Below are 21782 nucleotides of genomic sequence, written 5' to 3'. Positions count from 1 at the left end.
ATAAATAAACATTTTTTGAAAAAGGGAAAATATCTGGGAATGCAAGCTGGTGCAGCCACTCTGGAAAACAGTATGGAGGTTCCTCAAAAAACTAAAAATAGAACTACCCTACGACCCAGCAATTGCACTACTAGGCATTTATCCAAGGGATACAAGTGTGCTGTTTCAAAGGGACACACGCACCTCCATGTTTATAGCAGCACTATCAACAGTAGCCAAAGTATGGAAAGAACCCAAATGTCCATTGATGGAGGAATGGCTAAAGAAAATGTGGTATATATATATATATATATATATATATATATACACACACACACACACAATGGAGTATTACTTGGCAATCCAAAAGAATGAAATCTTCCCATTTGCAACTACGTGGATGGAACTGGAGAGTATTACGCTAAGCGAAGTTAGTCGGAGAGTATTACGCTAAGCAAAGTTAGTCAGAGAAAGACAAATATCATATGAGTTCACTCATATGAGGACTTTAAGAGACAAAACAGATGAACATAAGGAAGGGAAACAAAAATAATGTAAAAACAGAGAGGGGAACAAAACAGAAAAGACTCATAAATATGGAGAACAAACTGAGGGTTATGGGAGGGGTTCTGGGAGGGGGGGATGGGCTAAATGGGTAAGGGGCACTAAGGAAGCTACTCCTTAAATCATTTTTCCACTATATGCTTACTAATTTGGATGTAAATTTAAAAAAATAAAAAATAAAACAAGTTTAAAAAAAGAAAAAAGAAAAAGGGAAAATATCTAAGATGTCCATAGAAACCAAACACTTCCCAGGATTCTGTGTTATCTGTATTGTTTGTCTTTACAGAACATGTCAACTTCCTGAAAACAATTCAGGCTGAGACCCTTAGTCCTTTAAGTTACAGTGTCTCAGAAGGTTTGTGTTCAGCTCCCCCTGTAGTCCCAGGCGCTGTGTCACTCACAGCACAGAAGTACTTGGCCGAGTCGCTCCAATGGGCTGAGTGTTTCCTCAGGTGGAAGGCCTTTTCACTCTTCTTAAATTCAGCCTCGAAACCTTTGATGCCTTGAACCAGGGCATCTGATGGCCCTGAAGAGTACTTAAGAAGAAGCTGGAGTCCTTGGTTGGGGTGCTGCACATACCAGAAGAGATAAGTAGTTCCACTAGAGGAATAGTTGCAACTCAGCTCCAGACGGGCTCCTTCAGAGACAGTGATGTGGCCGTCAGGTTGGGTCAGTGACTGGGCTCCAGTTCCTCCTGAAACATTAGTGCTGAGTCAATGAACTCCACTAAAGCAAAAGGTCTATATTCAGAATCAAACCAGAACAATGTTTTACTTGTGGACAAGGGAATTAAATGGAATGTTACTCACTCAGGAACAGAAGCACCCCAAGAGTCAAGATGAACACCAAGGTCATGGCCAAGCAGTGAAGAACCAGAGAGTTTTCTTTCTGGGAAGTTCCTCACACACAAATAAAATCTGATGACTGAGGGGACTTGAATCCAGATTGCTCTGAGGTTGAGGAGGAATGACAGATTTAGATTCCTTTTTCTTCGGGACTGTTAGGAAGAGATGCTCTCCGGGCAAAACTGTCTGCCCCTGTTGTCTGAGATTCTTTATATGTCACTGTCTAAAAACTGCCGACAGAACACTTCTTTAAAGTGTAAGGACAGAAGGTTTTTGGGAGCTTATTCTGATCTTTTACAGAAAAGCCATTTTGAATTTAGGCAACAGTGCCCTCTAGGGGTGAAACAGAGCTAAGGAGACATTTACATTTTTTTGTGAACCTTTCCGACTTGTTCCTGACCGTCTATAGGTGAATTTCAAAGCATTATGGTTGTGTCCAGGGGAGTTATGTTTTGCAGGCCCTGAAACTTATACAATGGGGGATTTTTATAAAAGAACAGAAAATTTTGAATAAAAAATCGGGCACAAAATAATTTTTTAGAATGAGAAAGAAAATCACAACAAATTACAAATTTTATTAAACAAAGGCCACAAATATCATAAAATCTAGAAAACTGCATATTTCCCTCATACATTTATTTAATACTTTTTGTTTCTTTTTCTTTTGACTCCATACTTTTTAGTTGTTTCTTCATTTGACAATAAATTTGCAATATTTCCTATATAGTAAAAGTAAAGATAATTCAGTCTTTACTCCCAGCATGGTTGGTCACACACACACACAAATTTTAATTCACAGTGCATTGTGATAATGCTACATAAATTTTTAGGACTATAGTCAAATTTTGTAAAACATCTATTAAGTCACTGTGTACTGTAAAATTTCATTACATTTCAAGTTTTCTTATGCTGTAACAAACCCTAAATACTATGAACTGATGACACTTATTAACCAGTCTATTAAGTCTGTGTTACTTTTCTATTGCTATGTACCAAACTACCATGAGCTCTGTGACTTAGAACAACACCCATTTATTATCTCACATATTCTGTGGGTCAGAAGTCTGGGTACAGTTAAGCAAGATCTCACAAGTCTACAATCAAGAAGTCAACCAAGAATGCTGTCTTGTCTGAGGTGTGGGGGCCCTCTTCCAAGCTCAAGTAGTTGTTGGCAGAATTCATTTTCTTGTAGAACTCATAGCAGCTTGCTTCTTCAAGCCTAGCAGGAGAAGCTCTCTGATCTCAGGAAAACCTAAGCCCTCTTGTGTCAAGCACACCTGATTGTAACAAGCCCACCAAAGGATATTCTGTCTTTTGATGAACTCAAAATCAAACTGATTCAGGGCTTTAATTACATCTGCAAAGTCTCTTTACCTTTGCCACTAACATAACTTGGTCGTACAAGTGACATCCGTCATATTGTAGGTCCTGCCCACATTCAAGGGGAGGAGATTACATAGGGTATGTACACCAGAGATCAGAAATCTTAGGTACCATCTTAGAATTTGCCTACCACAGTTGTTAATGTCTTCATTTTACTGGTGTATTATGAGTTATACATTATCCCCATAAATGTAAAAAATTTGGGACCAATCATCAAGAAGTTAAGAAAAACCTTAACAGATACAACTGGGTAAAGCCATTTCACACCAAAGGAAAGCATAACCAAAGGCACCCACCACAAAGGTAAGGAATCAAGTTTATATAGAATGGAGTGCACAGATATGGTAACAGTAGGCAGTAAAACCATAAAAATGAATTGGAACCAGCCAGGAAGGTGCAATATAGTTTTAAACTCCAGAAAGTTGCCAACAGTAGACCATCAGGTCTTTAAGGAAGCAAAGACTTGTTAACGGACCATTAGCAGAGTCTTATGTCTAGCCTGAGTAGTCAGGCTGCTGAAATGAGAATTGAGGCCATAGGGGCAGATGGAATTTCCAAAGGAGAGGGCACATATTGAGAAGAAAAGAGGGCCTACAGCAGGAGGAATGCTCACGATGTGGAATAATCAAAGAATAGTATAAAAGGACACTGCAAAAGATCTCCCAGATCTTGAATTTATTTTTTACTTTTATTTATTATTTGTTTATTTGATGTTTATTACTTTTGAGAGAGAGAGAGACAGAGTGCAAGCGGGGGAGGGGCAGAGAGAGAGAGAGGGAGACACAGAATCCCAAGCAGGCTCCAGGCTCCAGGCTGCCAACACAGAGCCCGATGCAGGGCTCGAACTCACAAACTGTGAGATCATGACATGAGCTGAATGAAGTCAGACACTTAACCAACTGAGCCACAGGTGCCCCCAGATCTTGAATTTTTAAATGGGAGTGCAGAGGGTCAGAGAGAGAAAGATTTCAAAAAAGGAATGAATGAATGAGTAGGTAAGACTGCAGAAAGTGGCTGCTCTAAATGTGGTCTGTAGGTTAAGCAGCATTGGCATCACCGGGGGCTATTCTGGATTGCGTGATCTCAGACACTACCCAAACTTCCTAAGCCAGAATCTTCATTTTAGTGATTCATGTGCACATTAAAATTTGAGAAATATTGGCCTAGTGTTTTAATGCAACTTAAACATATCTTTTGGATTTAAAGGTGAAGAGGCCATTGATGACTTCTGAGAAAACAGATTTTAAAAAGGGTTGGGACAAAAGCCAAGATGCATGGAGGTGTGGAGTGAAAGACAGGAGACAAAGTGAAAGCAGTTATGATTGAGGCTACAGTAAAGGAACAGGGAGCCAAGAAGTGGATCGGTGGCAGGAGAGACGTGTATGGGCTTGGGGCGAGTGTTAAATTATTTTTTAAGATGAGAAAGCTTAAATATTTTAATTGATGAAAAGGAATCGGTGGCAAAAAAAAAAAAAAAAAAAGATTATGGAGTTTGGGTAATCAGTGGGCTGAGGTGCCAGAGAAGTGAGACAGAATGATATGGGAAAAGAGTTTGGGCACAGGATACTGTCTGTTTAAAAGTAAGAGGGATACCTTTTACATCATTACAGGAAGTAAGGTAAATTATATGTATAAAAGCAAAGTTTTAGTTGGGATGCAGAAAGTTGAAGATGATATTAATGATATCATTTAATGATATCAATTATCTTTATGGTCACCTACCATGGATAATCAAAAGGTGGTGGATATGCCGTTTTGGCAGAATAGAGCTTCAAGGGAGATATTGTAGAGTATAGAATGATAACAGATTATAGAAACAAAATATTTTCATGCACTGTTTCATGTACAGTTGATGTTAAAAGCTGTGACTATATGGAGACAATCTTCAGTATAGCTATGTGGTTTTTACCAGCTATGCTCATCAGTCAAGCAATATGACTAAGAGGGAAGATTGGTCCAGAAGTGGAATTTATCAGATGTGTTGTGATGGTTAATTTTGTGTCAACTTAACTGGCCTGAGGGATGCCCAGATAGCTGGTAAAACATTCTTTCTTCATGTCTGTGAGAATTTCCAGGAGAGATTAGTGGATTGGAGGCAGGAGAGGCATGTATGGGTTTGGAGAGTGTTAAATTATTTTTTAAGATGAGAAAGCTCAAATATTTGAAATGATGAAAAGGAATCAGTGGCAGAAAAAAATAAGATTATAAAGTGAGATTATTTGACTGAGTGGAATGACCAAAGAGATCTCCTCTCACTAGTGTGGGCAGGTATTGTCTAGTCCACTGGGGGTCTGAATGGAACAGAAAGATGGAGAAAGAACAAATTGTCTCCCTCTTACCCTTTTCTCTCTTCATGAGCTGGAACATCCATCTTTTTCTGCTGTCAGACCATGGAGATCCTGGTTCTCAGGCCTTTGGACATGGAGGGAATTATACCACTGGCTTTCTTGGTCTTCCAGCTTTCAGATGGCAGACTTTGGGACTTCTTGGCCTCTCTAATGAGTGAGCCAATTCCTATAATGAGTCTATCTATCTATCTCCTATTAATTTCATTTCTCTGGAGAACCATGACTAATACAAGTGTCGTAGAATAACAGGTGGACAGAGTGAGATGAGAATACCAGCACGAAGCAGTTGAAGAAATATGTCCTGGAGACTGTTGGATGAGAAGGAAGAGAAAATAGCAGATGAGACAGAAGACTATGAAGGAACTGGAGGAACAGATGTTATTAAAGAATAGATTTGGTAAGAGTAACTTCATGAGGACAATCAAAAAAGATGATTGTCATCTGAGAAGGTAGGGCTTCAGAGATGGAAAAGTTCTGGTTAATGACTAGTGGCATGGCTAGCTTATTTGACATCTGGATAAAATAAAGTTTAAGACTCTTTTTCACTATACACAAAAATGTTTCATAATTATCATGGTATATTTAGGAAAAGACATTTTCTTGGTGCATTCTTTAGTTTTTAATGTAAATAATTAACAACTTAATAAAGAAGATATTTCAGTGTTTAGAATATTATTCAAATTCAATAAATCATTTATTTATGACTTAAATTGGCACTTAAAAATATTACCCCTTCTGGGGCACCTCAGTGGCTCAGTCGGTTAAGTATCCGACTCTTGATTTTGGTTCAGGTCATGATCTCATGGTTCCTGGGATCAAACCCCGCCTTGGGCTCTGTACTGGCAGCGCAGAACCTGCTTGGGGTTCTCTTTTCCCTCTCTCTCTGTCCTATCCCTGCTTGTGCTGTCTCGCTCTGTCTCTCAAAAATAAACATTAAAAAAAAATATTATCCCTTATAGTGTTCATTCTCTGTTTTTTATTTTAAACACAAATAGAAACTATCAATGGTCTCATAAAATAACAAAATAGAATAACTCAATATTATGTTTCTCTCCACAACCATTGTACTATTATTGTTTGTTTCAAATCTATGTTTGAATGCAGAAATATATAACGCGATAGGTTTAGAAATATGACCTGCATGAAAAGCAAGCTCAGACAATTACACAGTGTTACAAACTTGTTCCAAAAATTAAAGGCATGCGCTTTCACTATTGGGAACATGGAAGAGTTATACTTTTCTCTAAGTACTATACAATTAAAATCCATGGACATTATGTATAAAACAAAACAAAACCAAAAGGTGGAGAGAAGTCAGAACAGCTAGGGACTTTGAGAACTGAGAAAGAACAACACAGTGAGTTTACCGGGTTTTCTTTTTGTCTCCTTCGGGATTTGGAGTTGAGGAAGCTGACAACAAGGAAACATGGTCTCTCGGGCTCACTTGCTCTCCGATCTTGAGATTGTGCTTCTCACTTTAAAAAGCTTCCCAGCTTGGGGCACCTGGGTGGCTCAGTCTGTTGAGTGTCCAACTTCTGGCTCAAGTTATGATCTCACGGTTCATGAGTTTGAGCCCCTTATCAGCTCACGGCTGTCAGCATGGAGCCCGCTTTAGATCCTCTGTCCTCCTTGCTGCCCCTTCTCTGCTCTCTCTCTCTTTCTAAATAAACATGAAAAAAAAAGCTGTAAAAAAAAAGCTTTCCAGCTTGTGTTACACACACACACACACACACACACACAGGCCATTAGATATATGGAATTATGCTAATTATCAAGTCTTGAGCCACAGTCTTCACCTGCACCAATAACTGTATCTGAATCTAGCTGTCAACATTGTTGGCCATTAGAATCTGGGACAATGGAAAAGAAGAAAGAAAGAAAGAAAGAAAGAAAGAAAGAAAGAAAGAAAGAAAGAAAGAAAGAAAGAAAAAAAAAGGAAAGAAAGAAAAAGGAAGGAAGGAAGGAAGAAAAAAGGAAGAAAGAAAGAAAGGAAGAAAGAAAGGAAAGAAAGAAAGGAAGAAACCCAATGTTTCAGTGTTTCAGGCCCGAGGAGGTCTGATTTAATTGCCTGAGATGGACCCAGGTATCAGTGCTCTTTTAAGCCCCAAAGCTGTTCCAATGGGCTCTCAAGTTGAGAATCCGGGTCAAGAGGGACTCAGTCCACTGATCAGCCTGGACTCCATCACTAGACCCAAAATTAGAACCTCACCTAAATCATGTGTACTAAGAAGGGAAGAGGAGCTGTGCCTCAAAACAAATATGAGGTATAGTTACTAAAAAGCAAAGCAGGGATGGATCCTAGCTGGCAAAACAGAAATCTTCTATATGGGCCACACACCTTATCTTCACACTGCCGATCATTCTGTTGCAAACCTTGCCAAATTCTCAACACCCTAAAGGGAACTTCGTGGCTCTTCCAGGTGAAAAGGTCTAAATATTATAGAGAACACTACTTTGAAAAGACCCTCCAAAAAACCCTGCTGCTCTCTCTACTCAAAGGATCAGTAAACGGTCTTGTTTAGCAAGACAGAGCATGGTTAGGCAATAATCGTTGTATTCCCGACACATATCCCAGAAAAAAAACTGCAGCTTCATGCATACTAACACAATCAGATGCCAGGTGGGGAGCCTAAACTACTGCCCTGCAAACACAGAGGCACCTTTAGCATCTCTCCTGATGTAGTGTCAGAGAAGGCCAAGTAGAGAATGGGAACTGTAACTCCTGCCTTCTGGTAATGAGTTTTACTATGTTCCCTGAGTGTGAGGGCAACTCTGTGGGGAGCCTGGACTTCCACCACCACTGGGAACAATGGAGAGCCTTTCCTCTTCCCCACTGGAGTGGTCTAGTAGCGACCTAATTCAGGCCTAGTTCACTATTGCCCAGTAGTTACAAGGCCACCCCTGCCTAGCGTCCGTGGAGACCATGGGAGCTGCAACTCCCACCTAGCAATAATGAGGTGCACTGTATCAAGAAGTATCAAGAAGGCTGAATGGCTGAAAGAGAAGAGAAGAGCTGTCAAATCCAGAACAGATTTACAAAATGGTGAAAGAGGGAAACTTAAAACATCAGGAGGGAAGAAAGAACACAGTAATCAAAAAGAAGGATAAATACATAAAGCTTTCCTTTTTCTCTTGAGTTTCCAAAATTAAGTTTAATGGGTCAGGGAAAAATTATAACACTGTTTAATGATATTCTAAGCATATATAGGGGAAATATTAAAGAAAATTATATTATGAATATGGGAAGATAAGTGGATGTAAAAAGGAGGCACTGTTTTTATACTTCATTCAAATTGGTGACATGACATCACTAGTAGACTGTGTTATGTATATGACAGTGTAATACCCAGGACAATCCTTTTAAAAAGCTATACAGGGAGAAACATCAAAAACACCATAGATAAATTAAAATTGAATTCTAGAAAAATGCCAAATGACTCACAGAGATTAAAAGGAAAAAACACAGGAAAACAAAAAAAACAGTGAGAACAAACGAATAAATAGACTGGAAGATTAAGCCACAAAACATCAATGATATTAAATGCAAATTATATAAATATATCAGTTATGATACAGAGATTGTTCTATCCATGAAAAGACAGTTAAAATAAGAAATGGATTAAAAAACATGACCCAACTATAACTGTCTACAGGCAACTCATTTTATTTTATTTTATTTTATTCATTTTTTTTTAACTCATTTTAAATTACATAGGCATATTGAAAGTAAAAGGATAGAGGACTAGGAAGATGGCGGCATAGGAGGACGCTAGGCTCACCGCGCGTCCTGCTGATCACTTAGATTCCACCTACACCTGCCTAAATAACCCAGAAAACCGCCAGAGGATTAGCAGAATGGACTCTCCGGAGCCAAGCGCAGATGAGAGGCCCACAGAAGAGGGTAGGAAGGGCGGCGAGGCGGTGCGCGCTCCACGGACTGGCGGGAGGGAGCCGGGGCGGAGGGGCGGCCCGCCGGCCAAGCAGAGCCCCTGAGTCTTGCTTGCAAAAGCGGAGGGGCCGGAGGGAGTGTGTTCCGCAAGCAAGCGGGACTTAGCATCTGGGAGGTCAGAAGTTAACAGCTCTGCTCAGAAAGCGGGAAGGCTGGAGGACAAAGGGAGGGAGAGCTGCTGAGCCCCCGGACGACAGAGCTCAGTTTGGTGGGGAACAAAGGCGCTTGCCAGCGCCATCTCCCCCGCCCATCCCCCAGCCAAAATCCCAAAGAGAACCAGTTCCTGCCAGGGAACTTGATCGCTCTGCGCAAACACCCAACTCTGTGCTTCTGCGGAGCAAAACCTCCGGCAGTGGATCTGACTCCATCCCGCTGCCACAGGGCCCCTCCTGAAGTGGATCATCTAAGGAGAAGCGAGCTAAGCCTGCCCCTCCTGCCCCCGTGCACCTTGCCTACCCACCCCAGCTAATACGCCAGATCCCCAGCACCACAAGCCTGGCAGTGTGCAAGTAGCCCAGACAGGCCATGCCACCCCACAGTGAATCCCGCCCCTAGGAGAGGGGAAGAGAAGGCACACACCAGTCTGACTGTGGCCCCAGCGGTGGGCTGGGGGCAGACATCAGGTCGGACTGCGGCCCCGCCCACCAACTCCAGTTATACACCACAGCACAGGGGAAGTGCCCTGCAGGTCCTCACCACTCCAGGGACTGTCCAAAATGACCAAACAGAAGAATTCCCCTCAGAAGAATCTCCAGGAAATAACAACAGCTAATGAACTGATCAAAAATGATTTAAACAATATAACAGAAAGTGAATTTAGAATAATAGTCATAAAATTAATCGCTGGGCTTGAAAACAGTATAGAGGACAGCAGAGAATCTCTTGCTACAGAGATCAAGGGACTAAGGAACAGTCAGGAGGAGCTGAAAAACACTTTAAACGAGATGCAAAATAAAATGGAAATCTCCACAGCTCGGATTGAAGAGGCAGAGGAGAGAATAGGTGAACTAGAAGATAAAATTATGGAAAAAGAGGAACCTGAGAAAAAGAGAGATAAAAAAATCCAGGAGTATGAGGGGAAAATTAGAGAACTAAGTGATACACTAAAAAGAAATAATATACGCATAATTGGTATCCCAGAGGAGGAAGAGAGAGGGAAAGGTGCTGAAGGTGTACTTGAAGAAATAATAGCTGAGAACGTTCCTGAACTGGGGAAGGAAAAAGGCATTGAAATCCAAGAGGCACAGAGAACTCCCTTCAGACGTAACTTGAATCGATCTTCTGCACGACATATCATAGTGAAACTGGCAAAACACAAGGATAAAGAGAAAATTCTGAAAGCAGCAAGGGATAAACGTGCCCTCACATATAAAGGGAGACCTATAAGACTCGTGACTGATCTCTCTTTTGAAACTTGGCAGGCCAGAAAGGCATGGCAGGAGATCTTCAATGTGATGAACAGAAAAAAATATGCAGCTGAGAATCCTTTATCCAGCAAGTCTGTCATTTAGAATAGAAGGAGAGATAAAGGTCTTCCCAAACAAACAAAAACTGAAGGAATTCGTCACCACTAAACCAGCCCTACAAGAGATCCTAAGGGGAATCCTGTGAGACAAAGTACCAGAGACATCGCTACAAGCATAAAACATACAGACAACACAATGATTCTAAACACGTATCTTTCTATAATAACACTGAATGTAAATGGACTAAATGCGCCAACCAAAAGACATAGGCTATTAGAATGGATAAAAAAACAAGACCCATCTATTTGCTGTCTACAAGAGACTCATTTTAGACCTGAGGACACCTTTAGATTGAGAGTAAGGGGATGGAGAACTATTTATCATGCTACTGGAAGCCAAAAGAAAGCTGGAGTAGCCATACTTATATCAGACAAACTAGACTTCAAATTAAAGGCTGTAACAAGAGATGAAGAAGGGCATTATATAATAATTACAGGGTCTATCCATCAGGAAGAGCTAACAGTTATAAATGTCTATGCGCCGAATACGGGAGCCCCCAAATATATAAAACAATTACTCATAAACATAAGCAACCTTATTAATAAGAATGTGGTAATTGCAGGGGACTTTAACACTCCACTTACAGAAATGGATAGATCATCTAGACACATGGTCAATAAAGAAACAAGGGCCCTGAATGATACATTGGATCAGATGGACTTGACAGATATATTTAGAACTCTGCATCCCAAAGCAACAGAATATACTTTCTTTTCGAGTGCACATGGAACATTCTCCAAGATAGATCATATACTGGGTCACAAAACAGCCCTTCATAAGTATACAAGAATTGAAATTATACCATGCATACTTTCAGACCACAATGCTATGAAGCTTGAAATCAACCACAGGAAAAAGTCTGGAAAACCTCCAAAAGCATGGAGGTTAAAGAACACCCTACTAATGAATGAGTGGGTCAACCAGGCAATTAGAGAAAAAATTAAAAAATATATGGAAACAAATGAAAATGAAAATACAACAATCCAAACGCTTTGGGACGCAGCAAAGGCAGTCCTGAGAGGAAAATACATTGCAATCCAGGCCTATCTCAAGAAACAAGAAAAATCCCAAATACAAAATCTAACAGCACACCTAAAGGAAATAGAAGCAGAACAGCAAAGGCAGCCTAAACCCAGCAGAAGAAGAGAAATAATAAAGATCAGAGCAGAAATAAACAATATAGAATCTAAAAAAACTGTAGAGCAGATCAACAAAACCAAGAGTTGGTTTTTTGAAAAATAAACAAAATTGACAAACCTCTAGCCAGGCTTCTCAAAAAGAAAAGGGAGATGACCCAAATAGATAAAATCATGAATGAAAATGGAATGATTACAACCAATCCCTCAGAGATACAAACAATTATCAGGGAATACTATGAAAAATTATATGCCAACAAATTGGACAACCTGGAAGAAATGGACAAATTCCTAAACACCCACACTCTTCCCAAACTCAATCAGGAGGAAATAGAAAGCTTGAACAGACCCATAACCAGCGAAGAAATTGAATCGGTTATCAAAAATCTCCCAACAAATAAGAGTCCAGGACTAGATGGCTTCCCAGGGAAGTTCTACCAGACGTTTAAAGCAGAGATAATACCTATCCTTCTCAAGCTATTCCAAGAAATAGAAAGGGAAGGAAAACTTCCAGACTCATTCTATGAAGCCAGTATTACTTTGATTCCCAAACCAGACAGAGACCCAGTAAAAAAAGAGAACTACAGGCCAATATCCCCGATGAATATGGATGCAAAAATTCTCAATAAGATACTAGCAAATCGAATTCAACAGCATATAAAAAGAATTATTCACCATGATCAAGTGGGATTCATTCCTGGGATGCAGGGCTGGTTCAACATTCGCAAATCAATCAACGTGATACATCATATTAATAAAAGAAAAGATAAGAACCATATGATCCTGTCAATTGATGCAGAAAAGGCCTTTGACAAAATTCAGCAACATTTCTTAATAAAACCCTTGAGAAAGTCGGGATAGAAGGAACATACTTAAACATCATAAAAGCCATTTATGAAAAGCCCACAGCTAACATCATCCTCAATGGGAAAAAACTGAGAGCTTTTTCCCTGAGATCAGGAACACGACAGGGATACCCACTCTCACCGCTGTTGTTTAACATAGTGTTGGAAGTTCTAGCATCAGCAATCAGACAACAAAAGGAAATCAAAGGCATCAAAATTGGCAAAGATGAAGTCAAGCTTTCACTTTTTGCAGATGACATGATACTATACAAGGAAAATCCGATAGACTCCACCAAAAGTCTGCTAGAACTGATACATGAATTCAGCAAAGTTGCAGGATACAAAATCAATGTACAGAAATCAGTTGCATTCTTATACACTAACAATGAAGCAACAGAAAGACAAATAAAGAAACTGATCCCATTCACAATTGCACCAAGAAGCATAAAATACCTAGGAATAAATCTAACCAAAGATGTAAAAGATCTGTATGCTGAAAACTATAGAAAGCTTATGAAGGTAATTGAAGAAGATATAAAGAAATGGAAAGACATTCCCTGCTCATGGATTGGAAGAATAAATATTGTCAAAATGTCAATACTACCCAAAGCTATCTACACATTCAATGCAATCCCAATCAAAATTGCACCAGCATTCTTCTCGAAACTAGAATAAGCAATCCTAAAATTCATATGGAACCACAAAAGGCCCCAAATAACCAAAGTAATTTTGAGGAAGAAGACCAAAGCAGGAGGCATCACAATCCCAGACTTTAGCCTCTACTACAAAGCTGTCATCATCAAGACAGCATGGTATTGGCACAAAAACAGACACATAGACCAATGGAATAGAATAGAAACCCCAGAACTAGACCCACAAACGTATGGCCAACTCATCTTTGACAAAGAGGGAAAGAACATCCAATGGAAAAAAGACAGTCTCTTTAACAAATGGTGCTGGGAGAACTGGACAGCAACATGCAGAAGGTTGAAACTAGACCACTTTCTCACACCATTCACAAAAATAAACTCAAAATGGATAAAGGACCTGAATGTGAGACAGGAAACCATCACAACCCTAGAGGAGAAAGCAGGAAAAGACCTCTCTGACCTGAGCCGTAGCAATCTCTTACTCGGCACATCCCCAAAGGCAAGGGAATTAAAAGCAAAAATGAATTACTGGGACCTTATGAAGATAAAAAGCTTCTGCACAGCAAAGGAAACAACCAACAAAACTAAAAGGCAACCCACGGAATGGGAAAAGATATTTGCAAATGACATATCGGACAAAGGGCTAGTATCCAAAATCTATAAAGAGCTCACCAAACTCCACACCCGATAAACAAATAACCCAGTGAAGAAATGGGCAGAAAACATGACTAGACACTTCTCTAAAGAAGACATCCGGATGGCCAACAGGAACATGAAAAGATGCTCAACGTCGCTCCTTATCAGGGAAATACAAATCAAAACCACACTCAGATATCACCTCACGCCCGTCAGAGTGGCCAAAATGAACAAATCAGGAGACTATAGATACTGGAGAGGATGTAGAGAAACGGGAACCCTCTTGCACTGTTGGTGGGAATGCAAACTGGTGCAGCCACTCTGGAAAACAGTGTGGAGGTTCCTCAGAAAATTAAAAATAGACCTACCCTATGACCCAGCAATAGCGCTGCTAGGAATTTACACAAGGGATACAGGAGTACTGAGGCATAGGGGCACTTGTACCCCAATGTTTATAGCAGCACTCTCAACAATAGCCAAATTATGGAAAGAGCCGAAATGTCCATCAACTGACGAATGGATAAAGAAATTGTGGTTTATATACACAATGGATTACTACAGGGCAATGAGAAAGAATGAAATATGGCCCTTTGTAGCAACGTGGATGGAACTGGAGAGTGTGATGCTAAGTGAAATAAGCCATACAGAGAAAGACAGATACCATATGTTTTCACTCTTATGTGGATCCTGAGAAACTTAACAGAAATCCATGGGGAAGGGGAAGGAAAAAAAAAAAAAGAGGTTAGAGTGGGAGAGAGCCAAAGCATAAGAGACTCTTAAAAACTGAGAATAAACTGAGGGTTGATGGGGGTTGGGAGGGAGGGGAGGGTGGGTGATGGGTATTGAGGAGGGCACCTTTTGGGATGAGCACTGGGTGTTGTATGGAAACCAATTTGACAATAAATTTCATATATTGAAAAATAAAATAAAATAAAACTGCAAATCACATACCCACACCCAAAAAAAAAGAAAGTAAAAGGATAGAAAGATATATCGTGTGAACATTAATCAAAGGAAAAATGGCTACATTGGTACCAGATAAAGTTGATGGACTTCTGAACAAAGAAAATTACCAGAAACAGAGAGGAGCCTTACATACTGATAAAAAGGATAAATTTCCAAGAGGACATAGCAATCCTAAATGTGTATGCACCAACCAACAGAGCTGAAGAATGAGTGGAACAAAAACTGACAGGACCAAAGGGAGAAATAGACAAATCTACAATTGTAGTTAGAGACTTTAATACCCTCTCTCCACAAGTGAGAGAACAACTAGCCAGAAAATCAGCAAGCATGTAGAAGAACTCAATAACACCACAACCAGCCATATCTGGTAGGCAGCTCTACCCATCAACACCCTAGCCAATGATGGCAGAATACACATTGGTTTCAAGTGCCCATGAAGTACATACCAAGTAAGACTGTATCTTGAGCCATAAAGCAAACCTCAACAAACATGATGTAGAAGAATTAAAATCATAAGGAGCATGTTCTCTGACCACAGTGAAATAAAACTGTAAATAAATAACAGAAAGATAATAGGAAAATTTCCGAATACTTGGTAACTAAACAGCATACTTCTTTTACTTTTTAATGTTTATTTATTTATTTTGAGAGAGAGAGAGAGAGAGAAAGAGCATGAGCCTGTGCATGGGAGGAGCAGAGAAAGAGGGAGAGAGAGAATCCCAAGCAGGCTCCAAACATCAACGTAGAGCTGGAGTCAGGGCTTGATCTCACAAATTGCAAAATCATGACCTGAGCTGAAATCAAGAGTTGGAGGCTTAACTGACTGAGCCACCCAGGGGCCCTACAACACACTTCTTAATAATCTAAGGGTCACAGAGAATGTCTCAAAGAAAATCAAGTGTATACTGAATTGAATGAAAATGAAACTACAGCACATCAAAATCTGTGGGACGTGGCCCAAGTAGTGCCAAGAGGGAAATTGATAGCACTAAATGCAAATATTAGAAAAGAATAAAAGTCTCAAATCAACCACCTAAGCACTCACCTCAAAAACCCAGAAAAAGAGAAAAACTAATCCAAAACAAGCATAAGGAAGGAAATAATAAAGGCAAAAATTAGTGAAATTGAAAATGGAAAAACAGTAAAAAAAAAAAAATCAATAAAACAAAGAGCTGGTTCTTTAAAAAGATCAGCAAAACTGACAACCTTCTAGCAAAACAAGGAAAAAAATGGAGAAGACATGAACAGGTTAACTAAAGATAGGGCATCCTATGTGATTGGTTAGGGGCGAATATCTGCCTTTTTCCAGTTGGTCCCGTGTTGGATGGACTTCCAGAACACGGTGCTAAGTGAAAGAAGCCATGTATGAAGGGCTGTACAATTCCATTTATGTGAAATGAACAGAATAAATAAACCCTTAGAGACAGACTGCAGGTGACCAGGGGTTGGGGGAGGGGAGAATGGTAAGCAACTGCTTAATGGGTATGTGGTTTCCTTTCCGGGTGATGACAAGGTTTTGAAACTAGATAGAGGTGGTGGTTGTACAACATAGTGGACGTACTAGATGCCACTTCATTATTCATTTTAAAAGAATGAATTGTTTGGCCTGTGAATTAATCTCAACAAAGCTATTATTGAAGTTGAAGTTGATAAAAATCTAAAGATCAAATGTAACTTCAGATACATATGTGCAGATAAGTATATGCGCATATATATGTATACATACGCATAGATGTGCATATATACACATACATATGTGTGTGTACATATATAGATCAGGTTTTGCATAGTTAATTGCTTCTATCTGGGAAAAGAGTCAATTTAGAAAGCCCCTCGATGGAGAAAGATTCCTCAGCTTCAAGATAGGGCACGTGGGTGGAGCCCCAGCTGCAGAGTTTGGGTATTGGTGCCAGGAGCCTGTTGTGCACTGTGTCTCTTATAGCACAGAGGTAGGTGGCCGAGTCGCTGGGCTGAGAAGCTGCAATGTATAAAGCACTGTGTTTTGACGGTTTATCCAGCGAGGCTTTAATTCTTCCACTTGTTTCTTCTCTCTGAGCTGACTGAATCAACAACAGAACTGTGAGTCCTTTGCCAGGGTCCTGCCTAAACCACTGAAGGGAATAAAAAGTGCTACCAGTGTAACTGCAGTTGAGAACCACGCTGTCTCCCTCTCGGACATTCAGAGCTTCCGGACTCTGCATCACCTCCTGTTTACTGCTTACCCCTGTTCAGAAAGAGAACACAGAGAGAGGGACGGGTTGGCGGCTAACCATTCCTGGGAAATTACTTCCCAATTTACTTTTTCAGTCTACATAGAACATCACACCAGTACAGCCCCCTATCTTTCTTTCTCTTCCCTGAGGAGAAACGGCTCAGGATCTGTCTGTTCTTTGCCCATTTCCAAATCCCTTTCACTCACAGTCCAGTTGTAACCAAAGGATGAGCAAACTCAAGGATTTGTCCATTCCTTCTGTCACTTAGAGCCACTGAGAACTCGTTCTTGGGTCTGTAATACTGACAAGGGCTCAAAAGATAAAGAATCTGCTTTGCTACCTTATATGTTCAAGCATCTGTAGGAAACAGGGTGAGCCCAGCCAATCAGAGACAAGTCATATGCTCACACGCACACACACTCACCCGCACGCACACACACACTCACACGCACACACACACTCACACGCACAGATCTGCCAAGAGTAGGAGGTGGAAATGGAAACAGTGCCATCTCAGGAGCCACCCCAGCATTGACAGAGAAATAGTCATTTCTCCTCTTCTTCCTGAATGGCAACAATGTTTTAAATATCAAATGCATCGACTGCAGCAAAATCCACGCAGAGAGAAAAGTGTAGAGTATAAATGCTTATACCAGAAAAGAAGAAATCTAAGTTTTTACTATATAGTTGTAGCTGCTTTCTTCAGATTCCTATAACTGCTCCCTCCTCTTGCCACTTTAGTCCAGAAGTGCTGGTTGCCCTTAACTCACACTTTCTTGAAAAATCCTTTTATATCCTTTCTCGCCCATCAGATGGCAAAGAGTTAAGAATGATGAATAATATAATATTTTGTGTGTGTGATAATGTCAGGATATGAGTGCTCATCTCTCATAGCAGAACTGTAAACTAATTAAGGTTTACAAGGGTTATTTACCTATTACTGGATCCCAGAAATTCCACCTGCCTGAGAATTTTTTTCCAGAATCACCCTTAAAAAAATATGTATAAAGTTGTATGCAGCAGCAAAAAAAGTAGAAAAATTTAAATATCCTTCACTACAACTAGTCAATACATTATGGCACATCTATATTAGGATACTATACAGTTACGGAAAGGGATTAAACTTAAATTTTCTGACTTGCAGAGCATTCTCTGACGTTCAGTCAAATGAGAGTATTTTACATCTAAGTGTGGTCCCATTTATGTCTTTAAGCAGTATGTTTATTATGAATATGTATTTAAATGAGTCGAAGCAGTTGAAATGTGCTCACAGAATGTTCACAGTAATTGAGAACTTGTGAGGGACAAATCAAGGAGGGTCACTTTCTATTCTAAATGCATAAAGTTGCTTTAATATTTTTTTAGTTTATTTATTAATTTTGAGAGAGAGAGAGAGAGAGCATGAGCAGGGGAAGGGCAGAGTGAGAGGGAGAGAGAATCCCAAGCAGGCTCCGTGCTGTCAGCGCAAAGCCCCATGTGGGACTCAAACTTGAAAACCACAAGATTGTGACCTGAGCTGAAACCAAGTCAGAGGCTTAACCAACTGAGCCACCCAGGCACCCAAGTTGCTTTAATATTTTAAACTATTAAATCTTCATTTATAACTTATTTAATCATAAAAATAGAGAACATAACAGCCGTCTAGAACAATAAGGAAAACACTGAAATAAATATACTGTTTCTTTCTAGCAAACTTTCAAAATTCATTCATTTCTGAAATGCATATACTACAGTTGGAAAATTGAGGGAACCCAGAACCCTTCTTTTTCCTTATTTTTTCTCCGTTCCTTCTTCTTTTCTTTTCCATTTTCCTCCATGAAGCTCATGTTTTATGTGTAACGTCCTCTTTAAATAGAGGTTATCTCCCCTCCCCTGCCAGAGAAACAGGTATACAGCATTCTGTCCCACTGTGCATCTCTCACAATGCAGTAATCCACAGTGGTATCTTCCAGGGTAACCTGGTGCAGGTTCAGGGGACTGGAATTTCTGTCCACAGGGATGGGTGGTAAAGCTACTTTATTAGTCACATTGTTCTTTAAACCTTAAATCAGATACTATGGGCCTTGGTTCTAAAATTGTAAATATCAGATGATGTACTCTTTTCCTCTAATGGTGGGGTGGGAACAGAGTATGCTTACTTCTTGTCTTTCAGAACTTTTCAAGGAGTTGGGCTCCGTGGTCGTAACATTCCATAATCCCTAGGAGTGGAAAAACATAAGATTGTCTCCACACCCCCAAGGCAGACTTTTAAGGTCCAGGTATGGTACCTCTTAGAAGTTTCCTCTATGAACCCCATTCTCTACTTCAACTTTCTCTCCTTTCCATCCTACAGAAAGAGCAAAATGTGGCAGGAATTATCTAGACTCACTTGTCAAGAGCCAGGATGCCATTGCTTTCTCTCATTTTCCTTTGGGCTCACTGAATATAAGAAATTCTTTATAGCAAAGAAAGCTCTTATGTGATCACAGAGGGTTATGGGTTGAATTGTGTCAAAATTCATATGTTGAAGTCTTAATCCACAGAACCTCAACATGTGATTTTACTTAGGGTCTTTTCAGAGGTAACCAAATTAGAATAAGGTCATCAAGATGAGCTCTAACCCAATACGGCTGGTATTTTTAGAAAAGGGGAAATCGTACGCGAAGACTTCATAGGGGAAAGATAAACGTGAAGAGACACAGAGAGAAGGTGGCCATCTACAAGCCATGAAGAGAGATCTAAAATGGACCCTTTCCCAACAGGCCTCAGAAGGAACCAACCCAGTAGACACCTTGCTTTCAGACTTCTAGCCTCCAGAACTGTGAAGCAACACATCTCTGTTGTGTAGGTCATCTGTGGTCCTTGTTATGACCGTCCTAGCAAACTGATATACTCGATATGACATAGCCCCTCATACTAAGGATGTGACTTCCTTGCAGAGTATACAGATGTGATCTGACTCCTGCTCTAAGTATGGTTGAGTGAAGGACAGGAAGACAAGTGAAGGCGGCAGGCCCCTCTTCTAATTCCTTGGTTTCAAAGACCATTCTTTCCTAGGTTCAGGATCTGCAGCATAGACACCTCCATCATCCTCAAACTTCAAGTGGACATGAGAGTCCAGGGCCTAGAATTCAGCCTCTGTATTGGAACCTGGACTGGGGGAGATAGGAGGACAGGCACTTAGCAGGTGTCACACTGAGGAATCCCAGACCATTGGTCAGCCAGTGAGAAAGTAGCTTGGTTGATACACTTCCCTGGTTTAGTTATGTCCCTGGAATAAGGGTGAAAACATGACACAGGCATCCACTCTCACCCAGGGTTTCCCTTGAGAAGTAGTTATGGATTTTCAACTCTAAAAGGATGAGTCAGAAAGAGGAAAATAAGAACTGTAAGGACAGCATCAACCCAGAATGCTTTTCTTACTGCGTTTTCACACTCCAAGAGAAAGAATATATTTTACCACTGATCTGATGAGGTGGGGAGCTCAAAGAGTTTTCTTTACATTCAGAAAAGCCACCAAGTAAAAAATAGTTATAAGAGGACTGAGAAAGTTCATCTAAATGACAAGAATGAGTAAATTAGACTCTGATGCAGAAAGTGACATGCTCAAAGTGACTGGGCAGTTGTAAGATCAGATCCTAATCTAGAAGCCAACTTTTCTGATTCTCTAGTCTCCTCAAATACTTCCAGGGATCATGTATCTGTAGGGGTCGGGGGTGGCATTTAGAGACTTCACATGTTGGTATAAACAAAACAAGACACATGGAATGGCACCCATCTTTATATTCCACAAACACTGCTCAAACCCCCCCGTTCTGTGTGTATGTCTCTGGTCACTGACAGAGTTGACCTCAGAGAAGAACAGGAAGAAGAAAAAAGAATAAAGGCTCTGTAAGAAAGGAGAGAATGACCTTGATAACTTCCTGCTATCTTCTCAAATTTAAGAGAACTGAATGAAACAGATTGAGTAAGATAATTTCCTTCCCACCAAATAAATAAATAAATTCTACTTTTCTCTATCACTATAAAAAATGGTCAAAAATAGATTATTTAGGCTTGAAAATGGCACAGCCACTTTCCCGTCCTCCTCTGTCATCCTATTTTGAGTGGAAAGAAAACATTTCATAATGGATTGGGACAAAGCCAGGAATCGCTGAATGTTGGAGGCTATGCACAGACTGTTCTGCTTCTAATGAAGAGAATAAAATATATCATTTGTCACAGTTTTTGCAGAGCCTCAGTACTGAATGTTAACCAACCGCTTTCTGCCCCAACTGATCAGGGATGTTATTGACAATGGAACATCCTCCTCTTGTGACTAAAGACATGAAGGCCTTCTTCCCATGCCGGGCAAGTCCACCAATCTGCTCTAGTAAAGTTACTTTACAGATGTGGACGAGGATTGCTTAGATGTGCTTATGACGTCACAGAAGAACTTCAATTTTGGTCATTTGTGGTTTCAGAATGATCTCCACGTGGGACAGGACAATTTTTGCAATATTAACAGAGTTTTTGCCTTTTTTCATTTTTAAAAAACCACATGATCTTTCCTCCATTCAGGCAGTGGGGTAGGTAACTGGCTCATCACGTCAAGAACAGGACATACAGCTGGAAAAAGAAAATAAAGATGCCTTTCTTGCCACTTAATTGCAACAGTTTCAGCCCTACAGGCATGTGAAAGGATCTGGCATCAACTGTAGATTTAGGGGATGATACGATGATATAACACAAGTTTACCTACTGAGACAAAATCAATATTTTCT

General features: G+C 40.2%; 1 long non-coding RNA gene and 2 gene segments (V, D, J or C); 1 reads left to right on the top strand and 2 right to left on the bottom strand.

Annotated features, from left to right (window-relative positions):
• Window positions 1-876: 876 nt before the first annotated feature.
• Window positions 877-2235, bottom strand: LOC128772981 (T cell receptor alpha variable 8-3-like). The segment is given in 2 exon segments: window positions 877-1237; window positions 1353-2235. Coding segments are annotated over 2 exon segments (402 nt in total).
• Window positions 2236-4631: 2396 nt separating this feature from the next.
• LOC128772985 (uncharacterized) lies at window positions 4632-9173 on the top strand. The gene is made up of 3 exons (XR_008417137.1): window positions 4632-5273; window positions 5361-5568; window positions 8835-9173. It is a non-coding gene; the product is annotated as an uncharacterized LOC128772985 (long non-coding RNA).
• Window positions 9174-16119: 6946 nt separating this feature from the next.
• Window positions 16120-17338, bottom strand: LOC109255685 (T cell receptor alpha variable 21-like). The segment is given in 2 exon segments: window positions 16120-17051; window positions 17247-17338. Coding segments are annotated over 2 exon segments (480 nt in total).
• Between the last annotated feature and the right edge of the window lie 4444 nt (window positions 17339-21782).

This window comes from Panthera pardus, unplaced genomic scaffold (genome assembly GCF_024362965.1).
Source record: "Panthera pardus isolate Hobbes unplaced genomic scaffold, ASM2436296v1 HiC_scaffold_24, whole genome shotgun sequence".
NCBI classification, from domain to species: Eukaryota; Metazoa; Chordata; class Mammalia; order Carnivora; family Felidae; genus Panthera; species Panthera pardus.
The sequence above is the reverse complement of the archived record's forward strand: the minus strand, read 5'-3'. Positions and strand labels throughout refer to the sequence as shown.